Source organism: Marmota flaviventris, chromosome 5 (genome assembly GCF_047511675.1).
Source record: "Marmota flaviventris isolate mMarFla1 chromosome 5, mMarFla1.hap1, whole genome shotgun sequence".
In the NCBI taxonomy this organism is placed as follows: domain Eukaryota; kingdom Metazoa; phylum Chordata; class Mammalia; order Rodentia; family Sciuridae; genus Marmota; species Marmota flaviventris.
Window position 1 is genome coordinate 6,883,983 of NC_092502.1, and position 27,422 is coordinate 6,911,404.

General features: G+C 47.3%; 1 protein-coding gene across 1 annotated transcript in view; it reads left to right on the top strand.

Annotated features, from left to right (window-relative positions):
* The first annotated feature begins 569 nt into the window (after positions 1 to 569).
* LOC139705887 (ras-related protein Rab-12-like) overlaps positions 570 to 27,422 on the top strand; it is a 28,587-nt gene continuing 1,734 nt past the window's right edge. The window contains exon 1 of the mRNA XM_071612781.1: positions 570 to 702. Coding sequence (XP_071468882.1) covers positions 570 to 702 — 133 coding nt within the window. The remainder of the gene's footprint in view (positions 703 to 27,422) is intronic.

The following is a 27,422-nucleotide window of genomic DNA, read 5'->3' on the forward strand; positions in this document are numbered from 1 at the left end:
CACAGTTAAAAACACTAAAGTCCCAGGAATTTCCATAGAGAACAGGTGGTTCTGTCTATAACCACACTGGACAGAACATGTTCTCAAATGGAAAACTGCCAGCCCTGAGCGTGTGTGTGTGTGTGTGTGTGAGCTAGCCATAGGTCATGATTCTGGGCATCTGTTTCAAAGTGGGAGAGCTTCCTGACTCCTCCCCAAATCTTTTTAGGGAATGACTGGCCAAGGTGAGGTCCAATCATCAGTCCCTTACCTGGGCCTGTGACTGGACCTGGAGCCCTTCCCTGATGATGTCCTAGGGCAGCTCTAGTACCCAGGTTCTGACCTGAGAAGATGGGACAGGTGAGTCCAGTGCCTGCCTGGGGCCCTGGGAGGAGGGATTTGAGGGCAATGGGTGGAGTCGGGGGACTGGGCCGCCCAGGGGAGGTCCAGGGCTGGAGACTGGAGCATTCCAACCAGGACTCTGTTGCCAGGAGACAGCTGGGATGCTGTTGCCTGGAGATGGCAGAGGACCTGGCACCGCCCCAGCCAGAGGGCACTTAGAGAGCACATAGCACCTGTGTGACCAGGCCATGGCTGGATACCACAGGAAGAGGGCGATCCAGGATGAGGTTCATCAGAATCAGTTCCTGCGGGAACAGTACCTGCGAGAGCTGCGCATGCAGAAGCTCTGCACAGACTACCATGTGAATCCCCTGCGCAAGGGTGAGGACCCAGGGGGTAACAGACGTGGGGCAAGGGGCCATGCAGGCAGCAGGGAGAGGCCTGCCCTGGTCTGTTCTCCAGGAAGGGTGGATTCCAGGGCTGCTGGGCCTCCTGAGATATATCAGGTGCCTTGAAATGCATCCATGTCGTGATAACTTTGAATAAAAAAACTAATTTTCACATAAAATATTTTTTTAAGTTCCGTTTTCAGGGTTTTAAAGTTTTATGTTATATTTTGGTTTCATTTTCATATACTAAAGTGATTTTAGGCTTTTATATCATTATAGCCCTTTCTCTGGAAAGTTCAGGAGAATAGGCTCTGGTCAGTGTTCCCTGTCATCCAGGTAAAAGCACCCTCCCCTCCACTCCTCTCACCCTGCACACTCCTGTGAGATCCATCTCATCCTGCAGCATCAGCAGCCCCTAAAGGACACTGGGCCTCAGATGAGCTCCAGATCTGCCATCTGACCACCTCCCAGCTACCTTCCTTGGGCTCACCATTAGGGACCTCAAACTGGCCCTCGGGAAAGCTAGGGGCTCTGAATCCCTTGCCCACCCTCTGCTTCTCCAGAAGAACCTGTGGCAGCACAAGGCAGCTGGGCCCTTCCCTCCCAGGTGAGAAGCCTGAGTCAGCCCCGACCTCCGTCCCTCAGTCCACACACCTGGCAGTCACAGAAGCAGAATGGCTGCTGCTTCACATTTCCCCTGACCCTTGTCTGTTCCTACCTCAGGGAAAGACTCCATGGTATGCTGGGGGGGAGTGTCCCCACCTCTCACTTAATTCCACCCTCTGGATAGTGACTGACCTGCCCCTCTCTAGCGCCTCCTGCCCTGGGGGTACCTGTCCACGTGCTCCTCCTCCCTGAGCATCCTCCCTTAGCCAGTACTCCTGCAGCCTGGATGTCTGCAGGAGCCTCTGGCGACAGAAACACTCAGGGTCACTCCAGGAGAACTGGGCTGTGTAAAATAACCACACAAGAGACAGAGATACCTTTATCTTTGGGGGGGGGGGTGCTGTGATGGCTCCTCTGATCTTAAGGGTCCGCAAAAAGAGAGTGAGCCTGTGCTAACCCCTTTTATTGAGGAGAAGCCATTCAAATGAGGCAAGGGGTCAGGTTTCAGGGGGCTGAGTCTAGTTTCATGATGTCTGCTGTCAGTAGGTTGACTGACATCTAGGAAGGCCACACCCAAGGACAGAGTAAGAGAAGGGGACACACAAAGGGTGTTTCCATGGAATATTCTATCCCAAACAGGGCAAAGGGGTAATATCACAAAGGAACAGGTGAGCTTAGTTCGACCCATGGGGCTGCAGGAAGGCATGCCTACTCATGAAGACACATTTGTTCCATTTTTACTACTCTCAAGATTGGGGCTACCGTCTTTTACAGCCACTGGAAGTGACCGACAGTGCCTCAAACCAATCAGGAGAGGAAAATGCTGGTCACATGACGTGGCAGCGTCCACAAGACTCTGTGGCTTCATTCTGCTTAGAAGTCTCCTGGCTGTCTTCTGTAGCCCCACCACTGATTTCAGGAGAAATGTTACTGTCCCTCTGTTTATCAATCCTCAGGCCAGGCCACATCCAGCATTTCTGGGAAAAGAGATTTCTTCCAGTTCTTTCCCTGAGCACAGGATAAATGTGGCCATTGGGGTAAAGTGAGGAAATACTGTAGCTTGCATTCCGGTTTCCTTTTCCTATAAAGAAGCTATCTTTGATGGTAAACTGATACTAATATAGAGACATATAAGTGCACTTGTCCTGGGAACATGCTTCCAAGTGTTTGTGCTGGTCAGTTTGAGTTTGCCCACAGGACTCCAGACCTCTCCCCATGGCCCACGCTCTTCCCCAGCTCCCCTTTGGTTAGAATAGTGACCTCCTGCTGTTCTCTCAGAAGTCATAGGACGTTACCTCTCTACCAAAATTTTCAACGAGATTGAAATTATAATTCAGGGGAATTTTGGTATTGGGGCAGTAGAACTATTAGAGCTTGTGTGTGTGTGTGTGTGTGTGTGTGTGTGTGTGTGTGTATGTGAAAGACACAGTCACTTTTAGCTACTGATTCAATTTACATACTACCTGCTGAACTATTTAAGCTTTGTTTTTACATGAATCACTTTCAGCATCTTTTTCTTAGCACTTTGTTCACATTTTCAAATACATTGGCATAAATAGTTTCATAATATTTTTTTTATCTGAGATACCTCATTAGGACTTCTTTTTAATTTCTTAAATGAGTTTGGGACTTCTTCCTTCCCAGATAAATCTCACTACTGGCCTTGCTTTTCCCCATGGTTCAGGTTTTCCCGTGTTGCTTTTCTCCATTGATATCTTGGTGTTTAATTTCACCAATTTCTGTCAGCACCAGCGGCTCCTCCGTTGACATCACCCTCACATCACTCTGGTGTTACACTTCCTAGCTTAATTTGTATTTCATTCACCAGTTGGCAGCCTGCTACTTTTTCTTTTGTTGGCTTTTAAATTGACAATTGTTTTGTTTTTATGAGGTTCTGATATGAATGTTCCATACAGTGTAAATAAACATTGCTATACGTTCCTCTCAGAATATGGAGTTTGCTGGTGTCTGATAAATTTTAGAGTTGCCAGTTTTTACCTTCATTAATTACTAGTGTGATCCAGTCTCCACATGGTTTTTATGGACACCTGAATGTAAAAGTGTGCTCTGAATTTGCATATGCACCCCAAACAGCCCCTTGTGGGAGCCCTTTCATATTCTGTGTCCCTCTACCTGAAGATGGACTTTGCAGTACAAGATTGTTAGGTCACACGCTCAATGCCCAGGAGGTGTTAATGCTGGACTTTGACCAACACCTCTGCATGGGTGCAGAATCACACTTGCCCAGCAACAATGTGAGCACGGAGTGTTAGCTTTTTATAACTTACCACCACACCTGGCAAGAACAACTCAGAGGAAGAAGAACTTGTCCGGGCTGGGGATGTGGCTCAAGCGGTAGCGCGCTCGCCTGGCATGTGTGCGGCCCGGGTTCGATCCTCAGCACCACATACAAACAAAGATGTTGTATCCGCCGAGAACTAAAAAATAAATATTAAAAAATTCTCTCTCTCTCTCTCTCTCTCTCTCTCTCTCTCTTTAAAAAAAAAAAAAAGAACTTGTCCTTGCTCACAGTTTCAGGGGTCTCAGTCCACGGTCGAGCTGCTGATTCCATTGCTCTGGGCCCTAGGTAAGCTGGAACATCAAGGCAACAGGGCTTGAAACCTGCTCAGCTCCTGGCAACTAGGAAACAAGGGGAGGACAGGGCAGGGACATGTGTATTTCTCACGGCCATGGCCCAGTGGCCTGCTTCATCCAGCCCTGCCTAGCCACCTACAGTTAGCACCAAAAGTTCTTTCCTATATCTATATATTAATCTAGATCCCTAATCACTGCCCCAAAGCCTCACCTTGCTGCATTAAGAATCATGCTTCAAAACATGAGCTTTCAGGTGACATTCTAGATCCAAACTGTAACATTCCATCTCTGACCCCAAAGAACTCATGCCCATCTCACACTGCTAAATGCTTTCATTCCCTTCCTAAGACCCCCATAGTCTTTAAATATGTGGCCTTGCTCAAAAATGCAAGTTTGAATGATCCTCCAGGCCTCAAGGCAAACGCTTATGCGCGAGCACACCTGAAAAAATCAGAAAGCAAATTCTATGCTTCCAATATACAATGGCACAGCGTAAACATTCCCATCCCAAACAGGAGGGCCAGAGGCAGGAAAAGAAGGGATGGGATCACAGCAAGACCAAAACCAGCAGGGCAAAAAAGTCTAGTAGCTCCACATCCAGCTTTCGGGGCACAAAATGGCGAAATGTGACTCCCAGAGGGCTTGGACAACTCGGCCTCTCTCGTCTTGCCAGATTTATCCCACATGGCATCTCTCCGACTCTGGCTCTGCTGGTTCTCTGCAGTTTTTCCTGGCAGATGTCCCAGGCTTAGAGCATCTTTTAATTCCTGGGATCTCCCTGGCAATTCTGGCTGCACCCACAGCTTCCCGCATTGCCCACTCAGGGGCTGCATGCAGGATTACCACGGTACCACCATTTGCCTGGCCTCTTGGGCCTGCCTTGGGAATCTCATTCCTGCAGAACCAACACCATGTTGATGATGCTCAATTCTAAAACCACCAACACCCCCAGGTCACGGCCCAAGTGCTGTGCTCCTTGGAATGTCTTCCTCTAGATTGGCCCATCAGCTTTACATTTAGTGTCACAGAAAATCTCAGGACAAGGACCAAGAATTTCTTTGCTGGAATGTGGCTTGGATGGCCTCTAGCCCACTTTCCCAGCAGACTCCTCTCTCCTCTCTGAAAACTCCTGAGCATGCTCTTCCCTGCCCATAGTCCCATGGACATTTTGGCCTTCTGAGCTGCCACCAGATTCACCCATTAAGCTCTGCTTGCAAAATTATAAGGCTCCAATACTCTGCATCTCCAGAATTTTTCAAACTCCTCCTTCAGACTAATTCCAAAGGCTTCGAAACCACTGGGTCATAGATAATAACCCTACTTCTCAGTACCCATTTTTGCACTGAGTGTTAGACAGCTTTTCTTTCCTGTGACCAAACACCTGACAAGAATAACTCAGAGGAGGAAGAACTTGTCTTGGCTCACAGTTTCAGAGGTCGTGTTCATGGCTGGCTGATTCCACTGCTCTGGGCATGAGGTGAGGTGAGGTGGGAACTCTTGGCTAAAGAGCATGGAGGAGGAAAGCTTCTCAGCTCATGAAGCCAGGAGGCAGGAAGGGAAGGGAAGGTGTCAGGACAAATATATTCTCAAGGCCTGTCCCCATGACCGGCTCCTTCCAGCAACGCCCCATCTGTCCTGTCAGCTCTCTGTGGATTACTCCAGGAAATGCCCGGTCCACTGCTGAGTCATAGTCCTGATCACCGCCTGGACATCGCAGCCCTCCACCTCCCGCCTTAGGATGCTGCTCCTAAAGCATGAGCTTTCAGGGGACATTCCTAGCCCCAGCAAACACACGGCCAGGCTAACACAGGTACAGGGACACTATCAATGACACTAGCAATGCTGCCACTGACAGATGGCAACTGGCGTCTTAGAACCATGTTCATCCAAAATCCTCCTTTCCAGGTGAGGTCAGAGCCTTTCACTGTGCTCTCCTTGAACTCTGTGCTCAGTGCTCTGTCACCTGTAGGAGTCCAAGGCAGGCTTAGAGAGGGGACCAGGTGTGGGTACTCCCCTCCCATGTGTGAGGGTTCCTGGGTGTGGGCACTCCCTCCCACATGTGAAGGCTGGTGTTCCGAGGAGGCTGGGGTGTGATCCTAAGCAGGGAGCCACAGTAGATTTGGGTGATGTGGAAGATGTTTACAAATGTCCCTGGAGATCAAGTTATGGTAAACCGCTGGTGCCTGGAGGTCAAATGTCCCTCTTTGTCAGGGTGTAGCCATTAATCACTTGTGGGCACGGTGTGCAAGCTCTGCAGGTGCTGGCAGCTTAATGACCATGACCCGTCTCTCCTTAGCACCATGGCATGCTCTGTGGTCTCTGCCTGGAGCAGCAGGCATGATGTGACTGCCGTGTCCTCAGGGGCTCCCTTCACCAAGGCTCATGGGCCCTTTCGGTTGCCCGTCTCAGCTGCAGCAGGCTTGCCTGGGGTGGTGGTCACCCCTCATTTCCTACTTTCAGAGACTGTTATGGGTGGAGTCACCACCATCCTGTGACAAGACATTCTAGTGTTTTTTTCACTGGGTGAACTTCCTTGGGTGAACTTTATGGGTACAGAAGTTCTCTCTTCCTATGATGATGGTCTGTGTCTGTCCTCAGGGGCTCTTCTAAGTCCTGGAAGTGGCTGGGGCCTGTCTCTCTAGTAGTTCGCTCTGCTAAGGAGCCGCCAGGTTCAGCTGAAATAAGGGCTCTGTCTCCAGGTCTTGCTCAATTTGTTGCATTTGTGTTTCAGGTGATGCTGAGGAATCCCAGGCTGTCAAGAAGGCTCACTTGGTGCTTTGCAGCATTGGGTCCCACACGGGTCCCAGAAGGGACATGGCCCTGAGAAAGAGCTGAGGGGAAAAGTCCTCAGGGAGGACCACAGGGAGCGCCGGGCTCTGGCAGGGGATGCCCTCCAGGACTGGTTTGCTGGAACTCTGGTCCCAGTCCCCGAGACACTTATTAAGCAGAGTACTCTTATTGAGTTTGACTTTTGCCCTTTGTTTCTAATATGGTTTGTTTGCTGATGATTTGTAAGGAGCTGACGATAAACAGAATTTTCCCTTTCATCATTACTTTGAGTGGTTAACAAAAGACAGGAGCTGATGGATGAAGAAGCTGGTGAAGTGCCCAGGTGTGCTGTGTTGCAGGAGGGGTGCCTGGTCCTGCTCTGACGGCTGGCTGGGCCTGGACTGGCCTTGTGCTCTGGGCTGTGGAACTGCCACTGGCAGGAGGTGCCAGCTCTGCCCACTCAGGGGCTCCCCAGCTGGGACACGGACTGCAGCCTGTTCCTCATGCCATGGTCCTGGCTTCTAGGCTTTGGAGGACAGAAAAAAAACATGCTAGTGAGTAAGGATATCTGGGACCTTGAAAACCCCATTGCAATTCTTTACAAGGATTATTGGAAAATGTTGTAACTGTTTTAAATAAAGTTACCCCTTCACACTACAGGAGAACCCCGAGACATTCATTATGAACCTTGCTCTAGAGAGATATACAACATGTCATAAAATTCACCCCATAGAATATAAAACCGATGGTCACCCCATATTTTCCCAGAGAGCCACAGGTTTGGGAAGCAATGACACGATTTAATTTTAGATTTAGATCTCATTTATTGGCATCTTTACTTGAATAATAGAGGTATATAATTTAATGGTATATTAAATATCTTATTATACGTATTTTATTGTCATGTTAGTATATTATATATTTACAGGCATCCACATTTTTCTTTGTCTTTTTAAATTATGTCCATGTGGGTTAATATAGATTTATAACATCTCCTCATTTCATGAAATCAAAATATTTTAAATAAATTACACAAGAACCTAGTATCTGGGCTGGGGATATAGCTCAGTTGGTAGAGTGCTTGCTTCACAGGTACAAGGCCCTGGGTTCAATTCCCAGCACCATAAAAGAAAAAAGAATTGAGTATCTCTCTTGTTATTGAGAATTCAAACTGTGCTTTGTGCTGGAGCTGAATTGCTTCTCCTCAGCCCCCTTCTTAGCTCCCACAGATGCCTGTGTAGATGTGCTCATGTTGTCACAGTTAGAACAAGACAGCCGACTGCGGCTCACCATGGGCACGCTCTGCAATGTGCAAAACAGCCATATGGTAAGACCCAGAGACACAGATCATGCTTTCCACACCAGCAGTGCGCAGCCCCACTGCCTCCGCAATTCTGTCAAGTACTGTAAGCAGAAATGTGCTCGTCCTTATGTAGAACTTTAGTGACTACAGGGGACACCACCACACCGTTTCATGTGGCCAGGGGAATCCTGGCACCAAGCTCAGCACGACATTATGGGGAATGGGAACTAAAAGCCAAATGTTTCTCTGCTACTGAAATCCAGGACCATATATGCCCAATCTTGATTCAGTGATTGTAAAGAAAAATTAAATTTTTTCATAGGAATTCCTCAGGGTTCATAATGACAGATCCCTGCTCTTTGGATCATCAGTCGAAGAGTTGAGAGAAGGAACAATACCACTGGGTTAGGAGACAGGACATTTATTGAGAGAGAGATGGTGGACCTGGGTGCTCCTCAGGGACAGTCCTGAATTAAGGAACATGGTCTGTGGCTCATAAGAAATCCCTCAGGGAAAAGACTGGACTGTGTCTCCTGCCACTGAGGGGTCTCAGGAAGGATGAGAGTTTGCAGGCCACCCATGGTGAGGAAGTAGTGAGCAGGGAGGGCACACTCAGAGCAGCCACAGCCCGTGTCCATCAACAGCAGGACTTGGTCCAGTCTGCACAGACAGTTCTCAATCCAGGTTAAGTGACACAGTGAGGACCACAGACCTACTTCAGAAGACACAGAAACTCCATCCTAGTGAAACTTACCAAGGAGTCACCAGGAACTGCTTGCCCAGCCTTGGTCAGTTGAAGGGAGTGACTCTTGGCAGTGACAGTTGGTTTGTAATGTCCTGTGTTCTGATTAAGTTGGAAAGCCAGGTGGACACTGGTCCCCTAAGTGCTGTCCTCAACACCAGGAAGGTCCACCACAAGGTAGTTGGCACTGTGAACTTGCTGAAGTGTGGCCTCACATCTGAATCTCATCTTGTCCTCCAGAGGAGCTTCTTTGATGTAAAGTGCATCTCATTTGGGGTCAGGGACTGAACCATAATAGAGACAGAGCTGGTCAAGGACCTGAGCCCTTGTGTTCAGCCACCTCTTCTAAGGTGTCAGCTGTTCTCCATGCAGAAATGCCTGGTCATTATGTTTGAGGAAGAGCTTGGGGGGAGCTCGAGGTTCAGTGGCCCAGGGTGTGACTAGGGGTCTCAGGATTTGGTGGTCTCTGTCCTCAGGGAAGCAGCTGCATTCCTGTCCCAGGTCTGCTATCTCTGGCATGTCCCTTCTTGTAAATACAAATGTCCTCATCTGTGGAATCTCTCTACTCAGCTCATGTCACAGGTCGACTTGGGGATCACAAGCCATGATGCAAGAGCTCCCAGAAGCTGCAGATCACCACACCCAACAGTGGAGGAGAGGAGCCCTCCCCCCTCCCCTGCCTTTAACCACCAACTCCCTCCCTGGAGGCAGCCACTAGCCAGTGTGTGGCTTTCTCTCCCAGATATTTAAAATTGAAAGGCCACACACATTTATACTGAGCCAGCCATTTTATGCTAAAGCTTTACCTGCATCTGGTTACATTCAGCCTCATGATACCAATAAGGAGGCACATTTCAGTGTTCAAATGACAGAGCAGAGGACACAGGACACAGGATTGCATGACATGCCCAGGTTCAAATGGCTCCAGCTGCTTTGAGCTCAGGCCCTCTGCATCAGCACCCAGGCATCCAGGCGCTCAGGCCCTCTGCTCTTCTTCTGGTTCTGCACTGGTTCATCTACAGGAACACGGTTCCCACTCACCCTATCTGCAGGTGTGTTGAGGGCCCCTCTCCATGACCTCCTGAAGCCCCACTCTGACTCAGGAGGCTCTATGGGGCACCAGTGAACACTGGCATCCAAATATAAACTCTCAGTCTCAGCAGCAATTCCACCCTGGACTAGGAACTGTGTATGGGCCACTAGGAGGAATGGAGCCATGAGCGTCCAGGAAAGCACAGCTCACAGGCCAGCGCCATCTGTGGACTCAACATTTCAGGCTGACCCAAGTGTCCTTCAGCTGCACAGCTGAGGACCTGAGCCCCATTCCTGTCCTCTCCTCCCTCTCCAGGCTTCTTCCGCCCAGGACGGTGGCCCAGCAGCAGCTCGGTCCAGGCTGGTGAAGCAAACTCCTCCGTCCACTCTGGTCCTGTGTCCACAAGGAGCCAACTCCTTGAGGAATTCATGAGCAGCCCCACCAATGTGCTTACTGACAGGTACTCTGTGTCCTCCTGGCCTCCTGGGGCCCTGCTACAGGAAGAGGCCCCTCTAATGCCAAGGTAAGATGGGAAATTGCTGGTTTATCTTATTTTCAAATGAACTCGTATGGAAATCTGACATCACACATGACAGATGACATGGAGGTTTCCTTGGTGGGGTGGACTGCCTCTCTCATCATGTGACACTGGGCCAAGGGGGCATGCCAATGGCAGCACCAGCCTGTCAGCTGTGTGGGAGGGACGTGTCCTCAGCCCCCATCTTCCTCCTGGATCAAGAGGCTTGTAATTTTCCATCAAGACACATGAGAAAGGGTGACATCCCTGACTTTCTTTGGGGGTGCTGCACCTGCCTTGGGGCCTTTCACTGGACAGGAGAACTCAGGCCTAGGCCCACCGTGCCCAGCCTCCCCTGAGTCTCAGTGTTTCCTGTAACTGCCTTGGTCTCAGGATCAACTGTAAACAAGAAGGATCTGGAACCATCCTCACTGAGGGAAGCCCTAGGTGAGGAGAAAGGTGGGCTTTCCTGCTGGCTCTGGCCTGGGAGCCTCCCTCCTGCTGGCTGTAGCTGGGGAGGGCACGAGACTTGGGGACAAAACTGACCTTGCAGGTGAGGAACCCTGGCCCTTGTGAACAGGCTTTTGGTCCTCTGCTGTGTGGGTGTGTGCCCTGGTGAGGCCTTTCCATGTGTGGGTCTGTGGGAGATGTGTGGACCTTTAACAATGAAATTGCTGGCATCTACTCCAAAAGTTAAAAAAAAAAAAAAAAAAAACAACATTGTCATGGCCTGGGGTTTTCCCTGTGTGTACAGAATGTGCTGAGAGTTAAGGTGACCTCCTGCTCTCCCTGGGGGTCTGCTGCAGGAGGAACCCATCTAATCCCAAGGGAGCAGCATTTCTCTTTGCTTGCAATAGATGCAGCTGTCTTCTGGTTTATCCTCAGACAAAATCACACACGAACATCACAGATAACAGGTGCAGTGTCCCACATGAGGTATGTCACAGGTCAACACCTCTTCACTGCTTCAAAGTGCACAGTCCACTTTAAATGTGTGCTGTTCACTCTGGGCCACACATATCAGTGGACTGAGGAATCCTGCAGCATTGCCTAAGACCTGAGAAGCAGCACCAGCCATGAGCATTAGAATAGTGCATTATTGCCACCATGTGGTGTCAAGAGGAGTTTCACATAAGGCTGCTTGGCCTCTGCCCAGGTGGCTCATGCTCCTTCAGTGCAATGTTGATGGTCATCAGGAGATGAAGTCTAGCCAAGGCCCAGGGAGCTGGAGGATGGAGGCGGCCACACTGGGGAACTGTGCTGCAGGCAGGTCCTCACCTCCAGGTCCCTCCCACTCTGTCACAACCATCATCCCTTACAGGGCTCAGCACCCATTAAGATGTTCACCCCTGGGCCTCAGTTCCCCATGTGGAGTGCTCTCCAGGACTGAGCCTGCAGGATCCCAGCATCCTTGCTTCTCCATATAATGTGACATCCAGTGGTGGGGTCCCCTGGGGCCTCACACCTGCCCCTTCCCTCTTTCCCTGAATGTGGTTTTGCAGGAGGGATCAGAATGCCCTGCCCTAGTCTTGAACACCTGGAGAGCTGGGCAGGGCTCCTTCCTTCTGCAGCTAGACTCAGGGCAGCACATGCCACCAAGCCCTGGTGGGGATCTGAGAGAGGAGGAGCCTGAGGAGGCCTGGGGAAGCTCACTTCACCTGAGCTGTGACTCTTCACTTCATGTCACCCCAAATATAAATGTCACCACATGTGGACAGTCTTCTTCCCATGTCTGGCACCCACCGTGGTGTCTGTGTGGTGCCAGAAACACTGTGACCAGCAGAGGAGAGAGGCCTCCTTCAGGGGCTGAGGGTCAGGGTGGGACATGGCCTCCTGCCTGGGAGGAGGAAAGGCAGGCTCTGTGTAGGAGGGAGGGTGACCTCAGCCTGTGATAGGACAGTCCCCAGTGTCCCTGTCCAGCCTCTCTGAGGAAGCGCATCCTGGGCTCTTCTGAAGGACTGAACAAAGGATTGTGCGTGTTTCAGGTAAATGTAAATATAAGTGGACTCAGGTTTGGTTTTCCCTTTGCATTGCCAATTCCTGGGGAGTACATTATAGTAATTAGCACCCGATGGTCTACAGAGGTCAGCACAAGCTGAGACCACTGGATTGGGAAATGCCTCCTGTTGGCCCAGATCTGCAGCTCCCTTCTCATGGCCACACTTCCCTGGAAGTCCTTTTCCTCTGGATCCTAGGTTCCCAGGGGCACTGGGGGGGGGGGCTGCTGTGTGGGATTGACATGTAAATGGGGGCACCTGCAGGCAGCCCCTGGCCTTGGGCTGCAGAGGGAGGATTTCTAAGGGCAGCAGGAAGACAGCAGGACACCTGGCCTGGGAGGGGAGGTGGGGGGGTTCCCTGTGCTAAGAGGAGGAGATGAGCACAGCATGGCCTGCCCCAGCCCAGGCTGTTGGTGCCTGGACACTGTGTCCCTCCCTAGGCACAGGGAGCAGGGGCAGCCCTGTGTCTGCTGTGAGTACTTGTGCTAGTCTCCTTTGAAGCCTGGAGGCTGGAGCTTGCTTCCTGCTCCTCCCCTCATGGCCACTGGCAGAGGCAGGGGATGCAGGTCAGGTCAGCAGTTCTCTGATCAGAGGGGCAAGGAAAGATGGGTCACCAGGATGGGACAGAGACAGAGACCTAGTCCTTTTCCTCTGTGGAACCCAGTTTTTGCTTCTAGCTAGTCTCGGGTCTCCTGCCAATCATTGTCCATACAGCATGGATCACTGATTGGCCCAGAATGGTGTCTGTTTGGAGAGACCGCACCCAGGTGGCCAGGGCAGCCCCAGCACATTCTAGTTTTCATACAGGTGGGGAAGGCAGGGACCCAGTGCTGGTTGAGCTCAGCAAGGCAGGGCAGACCCCAGGGTGAAGCTGGTTCTGGTGCTGCTCTTGGCACAGAGGTCATCAGTTTGAAGGTTTCTCTGAATCATCTTGAAATGCTCAGGTCCAGAGCATTCTGTGTCCTCTCTTTGCTGGATAGATGAACTGGGGCCATGGTGGCCACTGCATAGGCAGATACTATGTCCTCATTATTCCTCCTCATCCAGATCTCAGCCCTGAGCATCCCATCTAAGGCTCAGGGCAAGTCTGATGATACACCCTGTAAACATCTGGTCCAGCTCAGGTGTGAAAAGGACCCTCCTCAGCTAATCCAGGGTCCTGCTCAAGGTGTGATCCAGGGTTAGGGATGGTGAGGGGACTCCTGGACAGAGCATTGTGACCCCTTTCCTGCTCCTTCTGCCCCCATCCAGCTCAAGGGTGGCTGAACCCAGATCTTTATATCTGTACAAATGTTCCCCCTGCTGCGAAGTCCTCTAGGACCTTGATGTTGACCTTTGTGTCCCCAGGCCTCAGAGAGAGGCAGACAATTCTGCACTTGCAAGCTATTGATAAATACCTGTAAGGAATCAGGGGAGGAGAGGTCCCATCTTAGTGTCATCTCCAGAGGAGCCCTCCCCTGAGTGGTGGACATGAGGCAACTATGCCTGCTGAATTCACATTAATTACCATGAAACAAAGTAACCATCCCAGTCCTTCCCCCAAACTAAACACAGTCCAGGGTCCAACAGTGCTGTTCCCATGCAGAGGAAACTCCCACCCTCTCAGAACTGTCTGGTGGGCAGAGGTCTGGGCCTGGCCTGGGTCCCTTCCTTGGAGTCCTTAACACAGTGTGTCCATTGCAGCTGCAGCTGCAGCTCACAGGACTGGCTCTGAGGGCTGCAATGATCCTAGGCATGTGGGAGTGTCACCTTGAGTTGTGAGGTTTTGCAGGTGTGAGCCTTGACTGCTGAATCTCTGACCACACAGAGCCCAGGTGAGTTCTGAGAAGCCAGGGGAGGAGCAGGGCGAGGTGTGAACAGTGTGTCCTCCCTGCAGCTAACGACTTCCCACTGTGTCTCTAAAGGTCCTCTGTCAATAGAAGATATGATTCCAGTAGTGACCATGAAGAAACTCCAAGTAGATTCCAACAGTGAGACAGGACCCAAGGGAAGGGCGTTCCTGGGAGTCACTGAAGTATAACTGCTCAGCTGGAGACAGAGCAAGGGGCTGTGAAATCAGAAAGAAAAAAGAAATGTGACTTTTCACCTTCAGCAGCTAATGGTGCAATAAAAGAGCTGTGATGTCTATGGGCTTTGAGTGCTTGACTCCCAGCCATCTTGCTCTGCTGTCAAGGTGTCTTTCCCACCAGATCAGCTGTCTCCTGAATCTGCCTCTGACACATGTCAGCCCTGGGGTTGCCTGGGTAATGCCTGTTGAGAATGGAGCACAAAATCTTTGGATGGGGTCTGGTGCTGATCTCCAGTGCAGGTGTCTCATAGACCTGGATCTCTCATGGCTTCCCAGACCCTGGATGTGGAGGGGATGCTGTCCCAGGGAGCTCAGGTGCAGGGTGGTAAGGAGCCCTCTCCTCTGCTGGACTTCAGGTCTTGCTCAGCAACCTCAGGGTTGTGTCCTGGCTGTTTACTCCTGGTGCACTGATGCCCTCGTGGTCAGGTCACCTGAAGAATCCCCTAAGTGTGGTGAGGTTGTAGCAACTCAGCCACGTGCACGGTGAGCCCTGGAGCTGGTGTGGCCCCAGGTCCTGGAGAGTGTGCCAGAGCTGGAGCTTCTTAGCTGTGCTCACCCCAGATGCTGAATGCAGCTGTGCACATTCAGCTGTGAACCTGGAGAGAGCCCTCAGCCGCGGCAAAGGCCACTAGAAGTCTCTGTGTACCCCTCCTGGCTGAGTCTATCCAGCCTGTTTAGGACAGACAGCCATCATGGGTGGACACCATTGTGTGTATAAGGCCCAGCCCTTGAATTGTGTTCACCTGTTTTGTGGAATGAGCCCTAAGAGAAGCTCCTCTAGGAATACCATTGCTCTATTTTTCTGGGGGACATTTTCAAGAGGGCAGAGTGGGAAGGACCACAGGCCCTGGTGTCACAGCTGAGCTCAAACTGGAACTGAGGCCAGCCGTCTCCAGTACCCATACTACAGCCCCTGGCCAGAGACAGGATATTTATGGTCCCTTCGGGATCCTGTTTTTAAATCTCAGCATAACTTTAGGATGTGTACAAATGTTCACCTGGGTGGTGGGGACATGAGGGCAGGGCCATCATAAGTGAGTCAGTGCCCTCAGAGAAAAGCTATAGGTGTTCTTGACACTTTCATTCTCTTAGAGCACAAGAGGAAGGACCTCTCAGACATTGACCATGGACTTTCCTGCTCCCGAACTGTGAGCAGTAAATCTCCTGTTCATGAGCCACCTGATGGTGGCATTTTGTGACAGCCTCCTGAGTAGGATAAGAACCTATTCACCTCTGCTGAGCACCTTGGCCTGTCCAGGCGGCTCCCTGTTGGTGACCGCTAGACCCTAGTGGTGTCAGAGCTGTGGCCACAGGCGCCACTCACCATAATTCCCATGTAGAAAGAGCCCGTGGGAGTCAATGACTTTCCTGTGTCCCTGGTGGAACAGCAGCTCTGTGCCATCCTGATGGTGGGCTCACCCATCCCCGCCAGTTCAACAGCGTCCTTTTCTACCTGCTTGTCTCCTGTAAGGAGGGTATCATTGACTGTGGATGTGGACATGGGCTTCATTGGTGTCATGTGCTGTGTCTCCTCTTGTGTCCTTCCCATGTAGGAATCCTGACCTTCAAACCACACAGCCCGGCCCATGAGGACCACAGGGCAGGTGCAGAGCGGGGCCTCTCCTGCTTGAGCCTGTAGCACAGGGTCCACGTGGACTCACCTCAGCACCCTCCTCCACAGGACGGCCCAGAGCTGCCTGTGCACGCTCTCAAGCAGGACACCAGCCCACAGGTGGCTTTTGGGGATTGGGACCTCTGCTGTACCTTCCCCTGCTGTGACCCTCACACCTTCCCTATCAGTGTTCCTGGGCTGTACGTGGCTCCCCAGGCCTCTGCAGCTGAGGCTCAGCCCTAAGTGGTGACAGTGTGGAGTTTTCTAATGGCCCTCCCAACTGCAGGGGGAGGTGTGTGGGTGTGCAGCAGTGCCTGTGTCCACTCGAGGGTGCTGAGCTGCAGTGGCTAGAAGCCACGCTCCCTGGGACGCTATGAGCTCATGGCTCCCCACCACCAGCTTCCTCCCTCTGACAGAGATGTGCTTCCTTTCTGGGAGGCAGGACCTGAGAAGGCTTGTCCTGGGACCTGGGAGGACTCAGCTCTGGGTCCACATCAATGGAGCTGGCAAAGCTGGGCAGGGACCTCTGTGGGGAAACAGGGAGCCTCACGTGACGACACTTAGTGTCCTGAAGCATAAACTAGCAGGTCTCTGCTTTATTTTATACTTCTTGTATTGTTCTCAGAGAGTTTGTATTGGTTTTCCGTGTTTGAGACTTTCTTTTTTTTCTTAAATATTTCTTATTTTATTCAATTACATTCTTCACAGAATAAGAAAAACGATTCCTATGCAAGCTCAAAAAAGACCCCAAATATCCAAAGCAATTTGGATTAAAAATAAAAAAGTGGTAAACATCACAATCTCTCATTTCCAGACACAGCAGAGTCAACTAAACAGCATGGTACACAGACCAGTGGGACAGAACTGAGTTGCAGAACCAAGCCCACAGGGACAGCCAAGTGGCTCCCAATAGAGGTGCCAAGGACATACGCTGGAGAGAACACAGTCTTATTTTTGACTAGCTGGTGGCTTATTTCTAGGAAACAGTTTCTTTCTTCATGTTGGTATTTTTTCCCACAAAACTAGTTGAAGCACTTAGAGGACTTTTGGGGTCATTCCTCGAGGCTGACTAAGGAGTAGGTGAAATCACCTCTTTTTGTTTTACTCCAAAGTGTCCTTTGGGAGATTTTGATCTCCAAGGATGAAATTCCTGCCTCTGAATTCTGGAATCAGGCAGATGCTGGTGATAGAACAGTCCACATTTTGAGCTAAAGATCTGTGACGTCATCAGATCTACTCTGCCAAGGAAATCAGGGTCTAATATGACACAGAAATCACCTCCTTAGAGCCCGCTGAGGGCTGCCTGCAGCAGACCAGGAGAGTGCAGGGCAGCTGATCCCAACTCCCCCATGGCTCTGGAGTACCATGATGTCCTAGGAACCCAGCTTGGAGGGCTACAGGAACAGTGGCCTCATCCTCCATCTAGAGCCCAGAGGTCGACACAATACCTGAGCTCACCTGCACATCTTTGGATCAAGAGAAGTGCCTTGTCTGCATCGGTGTAGTTGAAGAGGTACCTGGGAGGGCTCCCTGGCTTCCGCTGGAACCTGTATGTTCTTCAGTCACCAGGACTGAGGCCACTGCTCGGGTGCAGGCGAGTCTGACCCATGCTCCAGGGGATGCAGAGGGGGAGGAGGGCTGAGCCTGCACAGGCTGGGGAGGGACCTGCAGATCTCAGGGGTGATGGGCCAGCACAGGCTGGGGAGGGACCTGCAGACCTCAGGGGTGATAGGCAGCACAGGCTGGGGAGGCATCTGCAGACAGATACTTAGGGGTGATGGACCGGCAGAGAATGGGAAGGGACATGCAGATAGACACTCAAAGGTGATGGGCTACCACAGGCTGGGGAGGGACCTGCAGACAGACAGGAGTGATGGAATGGAGGCCAGAGGTAAACTGCTTGGTAGTCTGAGGCAGAGGAGCTGACACATGCTGAGGCTGTCCCTGTCTCTGAGGCCGGCCTGACCTGTCAGTGTAAGAGGAGCACAGGAGGAGGGAGTCCAGGTGGAATCAGCCCTCTGGAGCCCCAGAGATGGGCTGGGTGGCTCAAGTCACTCTCATCTTCCCCAGTGGCCTGAAAAAAGACCACATTTTGAGCTAAAGGACTGTGACGGTCCATGAAAAACTGATTTCCACTCTTGGTGATCTCTGCTCCATGCAGGAGATGGAGCGTCTACACACAGGGTGCTGATGGGTTAGTTCTTCAGGTTGGCTATGGGATGGCCAAGGCAGCTGCTGGGACCTTGCACAACAGTGAGCAGGAGACTGTCCAGTCCAGAGGGGCACAGCTGGTGAGTCCCTGTCAGCAGAGTCAGGCACCCACATTCCAGCCCTGGGGATTTGGGAGGTTGCACAGCAGCAGCAGCAGCCCCAGTGCACAGACCCTGGGAAGAGCCACAGTGCCCCCTGCTGATCACCAGGCAAACATCAGTCTTGTGGAAATGGTGTCAGGAACATAGCTTGGGAAAGCTGGCCCAAAGATGTCCATGGGCCACACTCCCCTGTTCCATCTCAAAGTCACTCATATGAGTAAGCAGCATTTGCCTCTGGGGAACTCCTGGACTCCCAGGAGGTTAGGACATGGGGAATGTGGTCGTCACAGCATGTGAGGAGGTTGTGGGGAAGGGGTGAGAAAGCCAAGGGGGCTCTGGGAGAAAAGAAGAAAAGACCTGGGCAGTGGCTTCCTCAGGGAACTGGGAGCAGAGAGAGAAAGCATGCTTTGCTCACCAGGAACAAAATATAAACCCCAAAGGCGCATCCTCCAGCTGTTGGAATAACTTTCAGTCACAGTTAGCAGCTACGAGCAGCTTGGATGTGCTTGAAATATCCACATTCGTTCAGGCCTGACAGGAGCGCCAGCAGGATGGGGTGAAACCACATCCTCAGCACTTGTGGTTAGTGTTGCCAAACTACTGGGCCAGGAAACTGAGAGTCAGCGGCTTCAGGGCATGAAAACCCTGACTCATTAAGCCCCCTCCCTTAGGGATAAAGACCCTTCCAGACTGCTTTCCACCAGGGCAGCAATATTTAGAGTTTCCTCACAGTTCGGTTACACTAGGCAGAAGATGATTGGCTCGTGGATATTATCTTGCTTATGTATGATTGACGGGCACGCCCCACTCAAACCCTATAACAGTTGTATGCATTCCAAAAATAAACTGAGCTAGTCGACAACGACTTGAGGTGGTTCTCCAGCCAGTTCTCTCACCAGCTCCCGAAGTCTGTGTGTTGATTCTGAGTCTCTACCCCCCGTGACAAGGTAGTTGAGTGACCATCGACCAGGAAGGGACATAGGAACTACATCCAGCCACACCCCACCTGACTATAGTTACTGCAGATAGTCCATATCAGTGGATTAATTTACCAGTTAGGTAGCACCTCTCATAAGAAGGTGGGTTTAGCATGTGTTCTGACTTCCCTGCATCACCTACTGCCTCTCCTGAGCTTCAGGGCAGACCCAAGGAGCACAATCTGGACACATGGGTGCAGCCAGCCCTCACAGAAGTGACATCTGTGGAGAGGAGCCAGGTAGGAGACAGTGTGACCCTGGGGCCTGTTCAGCAGGGGATGTGACCCCAGGGCCAGGACTTCTACTCACGCTGCTGCTGCTCTACAGGGATTCCCTGAGTAGGCAGGTAAATACCAGGGGAATAGAGCCAATTAGCCACCACACTGCCCCTAGTGGGAAAGGGACTTCGCAGGAAGCGCCTCCTTCACTGGCCCAGTGGCAGCAAATCTCCAGACTGGCTACTCAGGCTCCTTACTCAGCTGCCATGATTCTTCCTTTTGTCCCTCTTCTTTATTGGTCCCTCTTAGTTATACATGACAGCAAGATTCATGTTGACATAATTATAAAGCATGGAGTATACTCCGTCCTCACTCCCCTCTCTCCTCCCTCCCCTGCCCCTCCCTCTACTCTGCTGGTCTTTCTGCTCTTTACTTATGGGTCTCACTTTATAGGTTTACTTATGGGTGTTTGCATGATCATCCATGATCCTCTGTGATACACGTCACTTGTGCTGACTCTGCCGGGAGCTGAGTATGATGGTGAAGGACAGTGAATGTCTCCAGGGCTTGATAAACGAGGGTCTCCAGTTTGATTTCAACCAAAGTTGTCAGAAATTATAATCATTTCCATAGATTCTCAGGAACAATCTCTACTTAATATTCCTTGAGTTTTCTGTATCTGAGCTTTGGTTCGCTGGTATAGGAGAGTCTGGCTCTACCTTGCAGTCCTCTCTCCCACAAAGTGATGGATACTTTCTCTCCTTCTAGAGAGCACGTGCCATCCAATATCCTCATACTGGTTACTGTTTGGAGAAGTCCTACAGACAGGTGGACATAATGCAAACTAGTGTGCCATCAAAAGAGGGAACACTTAGCTCAGGGGCATCCACAGTTTTTCTGGAATTTAAAAAACTGAATTTGAAAGTGAAAAAAACAGGTTCTAACATATTTGTTTTCCTGAAATGTCTTTTTAATATTTTTGGTCATATCTTGTTTTTAAATCCATACACCTGAGTGTTAATGCAATTAATACATTGAAAGTCACAGTAATGAATTCTGTCTACCCACAGAGAACCAGGTTGACCCTCCAAAAAGAACACCTTACTGTGCTTTAAGGCTTTAGGTGAAGCCCCAACAGGGTGGGCACTATTGACACAGACGGCAGAGTGTCTGCCTAGTGCCCCTCTGTACCACACTTGCCATCCTTGCTCCTGGGTGCAATGAAAGCTCCATTTCAGTGAAGTGGATCCATATAGAAGTAGTTAATTGTTTTCCAAACACATAACAATGGTTTTAGATTTACCATATTTTGCCAGAATTATTAATTAAAATAGGGAAAAACTTCTTAGTAAAGTACTTGTTTTCTTTAATGTTCTATAAATCACAAGGCTATAATTGAGAAATTTTTATTTTCTGAGCTATGGAGCTAATATTTTTCCAAGAACTTTTTTCATTTAAAGTTGCATGATTTTTGTAGATACATTTCAAATTATTCTTTGCCAATTAGCAACTCTGAAATGTATGTCATCTCAAAAATAGAGGGAACCAGATGTTATATATTTCCATAATTTATTCTTACAAGTCAGTTGCTCATCCTTTTCTGAAAATGGGTATACATAGTCCTTAAATAAAGGAAGCGGACTATGCAGAAATCTTGTGATACGAAAATAAAGCAGTCATCCCCAATTGTTCTGGATGCTGTGGGTTAGCCGTAACATCCTGGCACCATTTGTTAAACATTGTCCATACACATACAACCCTGGGATGTGAGGGTAAGCATGACATCGACCCTGTCACCCAGGCTCTTACATACATACAGAGGCAAAAAAATGATACTGGCTTAATTGATTTGATAACAGAAAAGTGCTCTGGGCCAAACACCAGAGTAATCTGTACTGAGTCCTCCAGAAATGAGAAGCCAAACCCAGATGAATAAAGTCACACTTGATATAAATGCAGATGCACGAAAGTTTAGCTGCTTTAATATTTAGTATTTTATGAATAACAATTTCTTCACTCACAGGTGTGGGTAATATGAATTGCAAGGTCCTGGTTAAACAGTTTGATGATGTATGTGATAATTCGCTTTTTGCCATGATAAAATATTCACTAGTAGAAAATAAAATTGCTTTGGGACCAGCTTGGTGATAAGAAACCCTAACTGCACTGCATTTCCAATCATGCTAAGAACAACCAGCAAGCAGAATCAAAGCTCAGACTACAACCTCCATGTGGGTTAATCTCAGGTTAACTTCTTCATATTCACTTGCTTTACCTGCTACACACCACAATGACCATTCTTTAATATTCAACAATGCACAAGTAAAACTCTTATGTGGAATTTAATTTTTTTAAATGAAAGATGATGGGTTTGTTTTGTGCATGTCAAATATCATCTACATTGCTGTTACTTTTCATTCATTTCTGTATTATAATTAAAAACAAATAATGCTCTGTTTTGAATGCCTTTTGAGTATTTCCTTTAAGGTTTTATGTGCTAGAGAATGGTCCCCAGTTTAACAGTATGGGTGGTGTTTACCCTAAAGCATTAAAGTCAGCATACTGTACTGATACATGCATATCCATGTTCATAGCAGCACAATTCACAATAGCCAAACTACACAAATAGCCCAGATGTCGGTCCTTGGATGAATGGATGAACAGTATGTGGTAATACACATTTCTTTTTTTACTCAGCCATAAAGAAGCATGACATTATGTCATCTGCTGGAAAATGAATGGAGCTTGAGAAAATTAGATGGAGCAAAATAAGCCAAACTCATAAAGTCCAGAGTCATATGTATGATCTCAGATGTGGAAGCTAGAAAGGACAAAAAGGTGTGTGGGGTGGACCTCAGGAAAATCACAGGGAGACAGTAGAGTATAGGAAAGTGTCCAGTGGAGAGAGGAGGAGAGGGAAAGTGGAAAAGTGGGGAGCGATGGGGGTGAATTACATTGTCATATGTGCACATGTATGAATATGTAACAATGAGTCTCATTATTCACCACTCTAATGCTCCAATAAAAAATATGGAACAAGAACATTCCGGAGGTGTGTCAAGTGGGTGGCGATGACTTAGAACAAAGCAGCCCATGCTGAAAGAAACATCAATCAGGCGCCTACAGAAACACCTGTCAATCAGCGGAATCTCCTGGCTAATGCCTGTCAATCAGCAGAACCCCCTGGCCTATCCTGGAGTTCAGCCAACTCCCCTGACCAACTTCAATGGGACAAGGGACTCTAAAACACCTTTTCCTGTCCCAAGCCCTTCCCTCCCTGCCGTGAGCCCATAAAATCCCAGTCGGGTCGAGCTCCCTCCCATTTCTCCTCAGACCCTCCTCCTGTCCACTTGTCGGTCTAATCAAGTTCCGCCCAGGAGTGATGTCTCAATAAAACCTCGTTTGGTGGTGTTTTTAAATCTGCCTCCTTTGGTCGCTGCCCACCTCGCCTGATCTTTCAAGGTGGTGAGGCCTTGAATGATTCCACACAGAAGCAGCACCATTGAGAGACTAGTGCGGCTCTGATAGGACCAGATCCGTTCCTGTCAGACCAGGTTGTTGTAAAGGGTGACCAAGGACTTCCTCCCTGTCCTCATGCCTCCTGGCTCACACAGTGCTCCTTCTTCACATGGCCAGTTCTCTTTTTGATTCTCCATTGTTTTACCATATTCAATGGTGGTACTGAAGCCAGATTTAAGGATAGGTAGTTAGTGTAGTTAGGTAAATCGGCCTAATACAGAGTAAGATAAATAAAATGGAGACCATTATTGAGAATAGAGTCCAGGAAACCAGAGCGGCTCTTGGGGAAATTGAAATGTTAATATCCCCAAAGCCCAGAACGCATACTAAGGAACTGTTAATGAAGCAGCTCCCAGCAAACAGGGAGGTGCTAATCAAACCACCCCAGGCCTTCCTGCCCAGGTTGCTCCTCCAGCCCACCTATCTCCTGCCCACCTATCTCCCACCTTTCGGCCTTCCCACCTGTATTCTATTACTGCAGGATAAATGGAAACAAAGGACAGGAATGTGGGAAGACTAAAAGACCTTAGCTATAAAAAAGGGAAGACCTTGCCCTTCCACAGATTCCGCCTTTCGGGTCCCCTTCTTCTTCCAGGGAGAAGTCTTCTCTGCTGTCCTTTAATAAAGCTTCCACTGTCCACTCTCCACTTGCCTCGATGTGCTTCTCTGGTGTTATACGTCAGCATTGGGGAAGCAAGGACTCATCACCGGTAAACAGTGGTAACAGTACCATGATGTTTGCACTCACCAGCCATCAAAATGGTCAGACAAATATTCTTTTTTTTTTTTTAAGACATTACACAAAATTAGGTATTCTCTTCTGGCTACACAAACACCAGGAAAACTCTCCTTTAGCCAAAATTATAGGAAGTCAGCAAGATTGTGGGCTAGGCAGTAACAAACCATCAATCCCCATGGAAATATTGAAAATCTATAGATTGGCTAAAATAGCCTTTTAAGAACTATGGACACTCTTCAATGACCCATATGAACCCTCTGGATGTCCAATCAACAAAAGCATCCAGTAGAGAAATTTGTAGAATCACTATTTCTCCTCCTCCTCCTCCTCCTCCTCCTCCTCCTCCTCCTCCTCCTCCTCCTCCTCCTTATCACACTTGTACATCATGACATAAACAAGAGGAAGTAGTTCTATTCTCAGTTTCCTCCCTTGGGATGGAGGGAAAAGAACAGAATTCGATGCATTCTGTCCTATCTGTGGGACATCATAGTAGTTATTTCTGTATCACTTGACTTAGATTTCAAACAGCAATAGCAGCAAATTTGGCTCCCAAAGTGGGAAACTGCCAAATTTCTGTGGCAGGCACCATGGGAATGAAAGATCAAAGGATATGTGAGACCTGCAGATATGTGGGGGGCAAGAGATTTTAGGCCAAGGAACTAAGTTACTAAGAAGAAGAAGAAATAATAATCTCAGGAAAGTGAAGACATATAAAACTTCCAAGAACTTGGGAGGATTGTGGGGAGATACATGCACAGGGAAGGGAAGATATAGGCTGAGAAAAAAATGCCCTCAGTGAGCTTTCAGATCAAAAAGATGGTTCTAGCACATAAAGAGATATTCTTCAATGACAGAAGATAGTTGATGTCTTATAAAAAGCCTCCTCCAATAAAAGATCACAAGACACACAAAGAAACAGGTCAATGTGTCTCATTAAAGGAAAAATGTAAATCTACATATACTAATCTAAAGACACCAACTGCAGATTTACTAGACAAAGACTTAATATCCATTGCTTTAAATACATTCAAAAAGCTAAATGAAAATACTGAGAATGAAAGCAAAATAGAAAAATTGTACCTTTAAAAAATGAGAGTACCAACAAAAATATAGAAATTGTAAAGAAAGCAGGAAAATTCTGAAGCCAAAAGTTAGAAATGAATTGAAAAATGTACTTAAATGTTCAATATCAAACTCAAACACACAAAAAGAAGAATCAAGAAACTGGAAAACAGATTGAAATTATCAAGCCTAACAAAAAGGAAAGAAAATGAAAAAAAAAGTTAATATTCTTAAACACTTATATAAGGATGATGTCAGCTTGCGGAGAAAAATTGTAAGACCTTTTGTAAAAACATACAAAAACTTTATATACTTAAATAAATATATATGCAAATATATCTGCAAATCCAATATACTTGGTGTACTCCAAATAAGATAAATCCAAATAAATGAAGACAAAGAGTCATAACTATCAAAGTTTCTAAATCAAAGGCAAAGAAAATATTGAAAGGCATCACATCAAACTAATCCTCAAGAATACTACTGGTCAGTCTCTCAGAAGAAACTTTGCATGCTATGGAACAGAAGTTTGATATATTTAGCATTGGAAAAGAAAAACTATCAGTTGAGTATTTTACATATCACAAAACTACCCTTTAAAATAAGAGAGAAATAATGATATTCCAGAAACAATAAAAACTAAGCAAGTTAATTAGCACTATACATGAAATGGTTAAATTAAAGTAAAAATGACATTAGAAAGTGATATGTAGTCATATAAAAATAAAGTTCTCTGGTAAAAGAAAATATAAAAGCTATTGATTTTTTTTCAGTTTATACTCCACATTCAACTTTCTTTATTGTTTAGAAGAAAAAAAATCCAAATGATTTTAGGTTATTAATTGATAGACAACATATTAATACACAATGTGTGACATCAATAATGTACTGTGTAAGTTCAAATCTAAGAAAGTAGAAATTTTGTGCATGATCAAATTTGGTATTTTTTAAAGCAAAGTGTTATGAACCAAGATAAAGTTAGGTTGATAGATGTTATTTCCAAGTTAACCAGACATGCACACACTCACACAAAACATGTATTTATATAGCATTAGTGCAAATGAAAAGTGAATCAAAACATCACTAGAAAAAAAATAATCAAACACAAAGGGCATCAATAAAGAAATGAATAAGAATGAAACGACCTCCAAGACACATAGAAAACAACAACTGACAAGAAGAAGTCCTCCATCACTAACATCATTAAATGTAACTGGATTTGATTTTCCAATCAAAATGCACACATTAGCAAATTGGATTTTTTTTTTTTTTTTTTTTTTTTTTGGTACCAGGGATTGAACTAAGGGGCACTCAACCATGAGCCACATCCCCAGCCCTATTTTGTATTTGATTTAGAGACAGGGTCTCAATGAGTTTCTTAGTGCCTCATTTTTGCGGAAGCTGGGTTTGGACTCTAGATGCTCCTGCCTCTGTCTCCTGAGCAGCTGAAATTACAGGTGAGTGTCACCGCACCTGGTGAGCAAATTATATTTTAAAAAATCATACAACATTTTTCTGTCTCCTAGAGTATTAACTCAGATTTTAGTACAAACATAAGCTAAAATCAAAAGGATGAAGAAATGCATTCCATATGAACAGCAACTGAAAGAGATGAGTATGCTATAACAATATTAGAATGCAAATTAATTCAAAGTCAAAAGCTTTTAAAAATACAATGGCCATTACATAATGATAAAAGATTATGCATATGTGGGATTAACAATCATTAGCACATTTTCACCAGATATCAGAGCTTCATAATAATTTTAGAAAAATAGCAAAAAAGAAAGGAAGAAACAGCTCTGAACTAGTATTTATATACTACAATACACAACTGTATTTACTATTACTATATACACAACTGTATTTACTACAATACACAACTGTATTTTACTATTTATTTAGTAGCTACAATAGAGAACAGATAAGAAAACAGAAAACTAAAACATCACTACATACCACCTGGACCAATAGACCTACTATATACATCACTCCACCAGTGATAGGAAAGGGATACACTTGAAGTACTCAGTGGTCGCAACTCATGAAAAATACAGAATAAAAATGGTAAATACACAAACGTGTAAATTAACACTGTCTCATGAGAAAACAGGCAGTTAAGGAAGAAATTGCCATTGGTATCAGAAAATTTATTTATAAAAATGAAAATAAAAGCAAAACACACCAAAACTGAAGGGATGCAGTGAGTCCAGTGGAAAAGGAGAATTGTATTTGAAAATACTGACACTCAAAAAAAGAAAGACTTCACATCAATCATTTAATTTTACACATTGAAGACATAGAACAAGCAAAACAAATTAGAAGCAAAGTTAGCAGTGAATGGAGTAATTAGAGATAAAAGAAAAGGAAAACAAAATAAAAAATATAATAAAAAATCAAAGAAATGTAGATTTGATTCTTCAAAAGTTTAAAAGAATGACACCAAGCTCAGCAAAACAGCAAGACTTTATCTAAAAAAAAAAAAAAAAAAGAAAGAAAATTAAAAACCTGAGGATGGATCTCAGTGATAAACTGCCTGGGTTCAAACCCAGTACCATAAAAAATAATAACTTTTACAAAACCCTTAAAGAATAAAAGATAGAAAATATATCCTAACTCATTTTTGAGACTAGCGTTACTTCA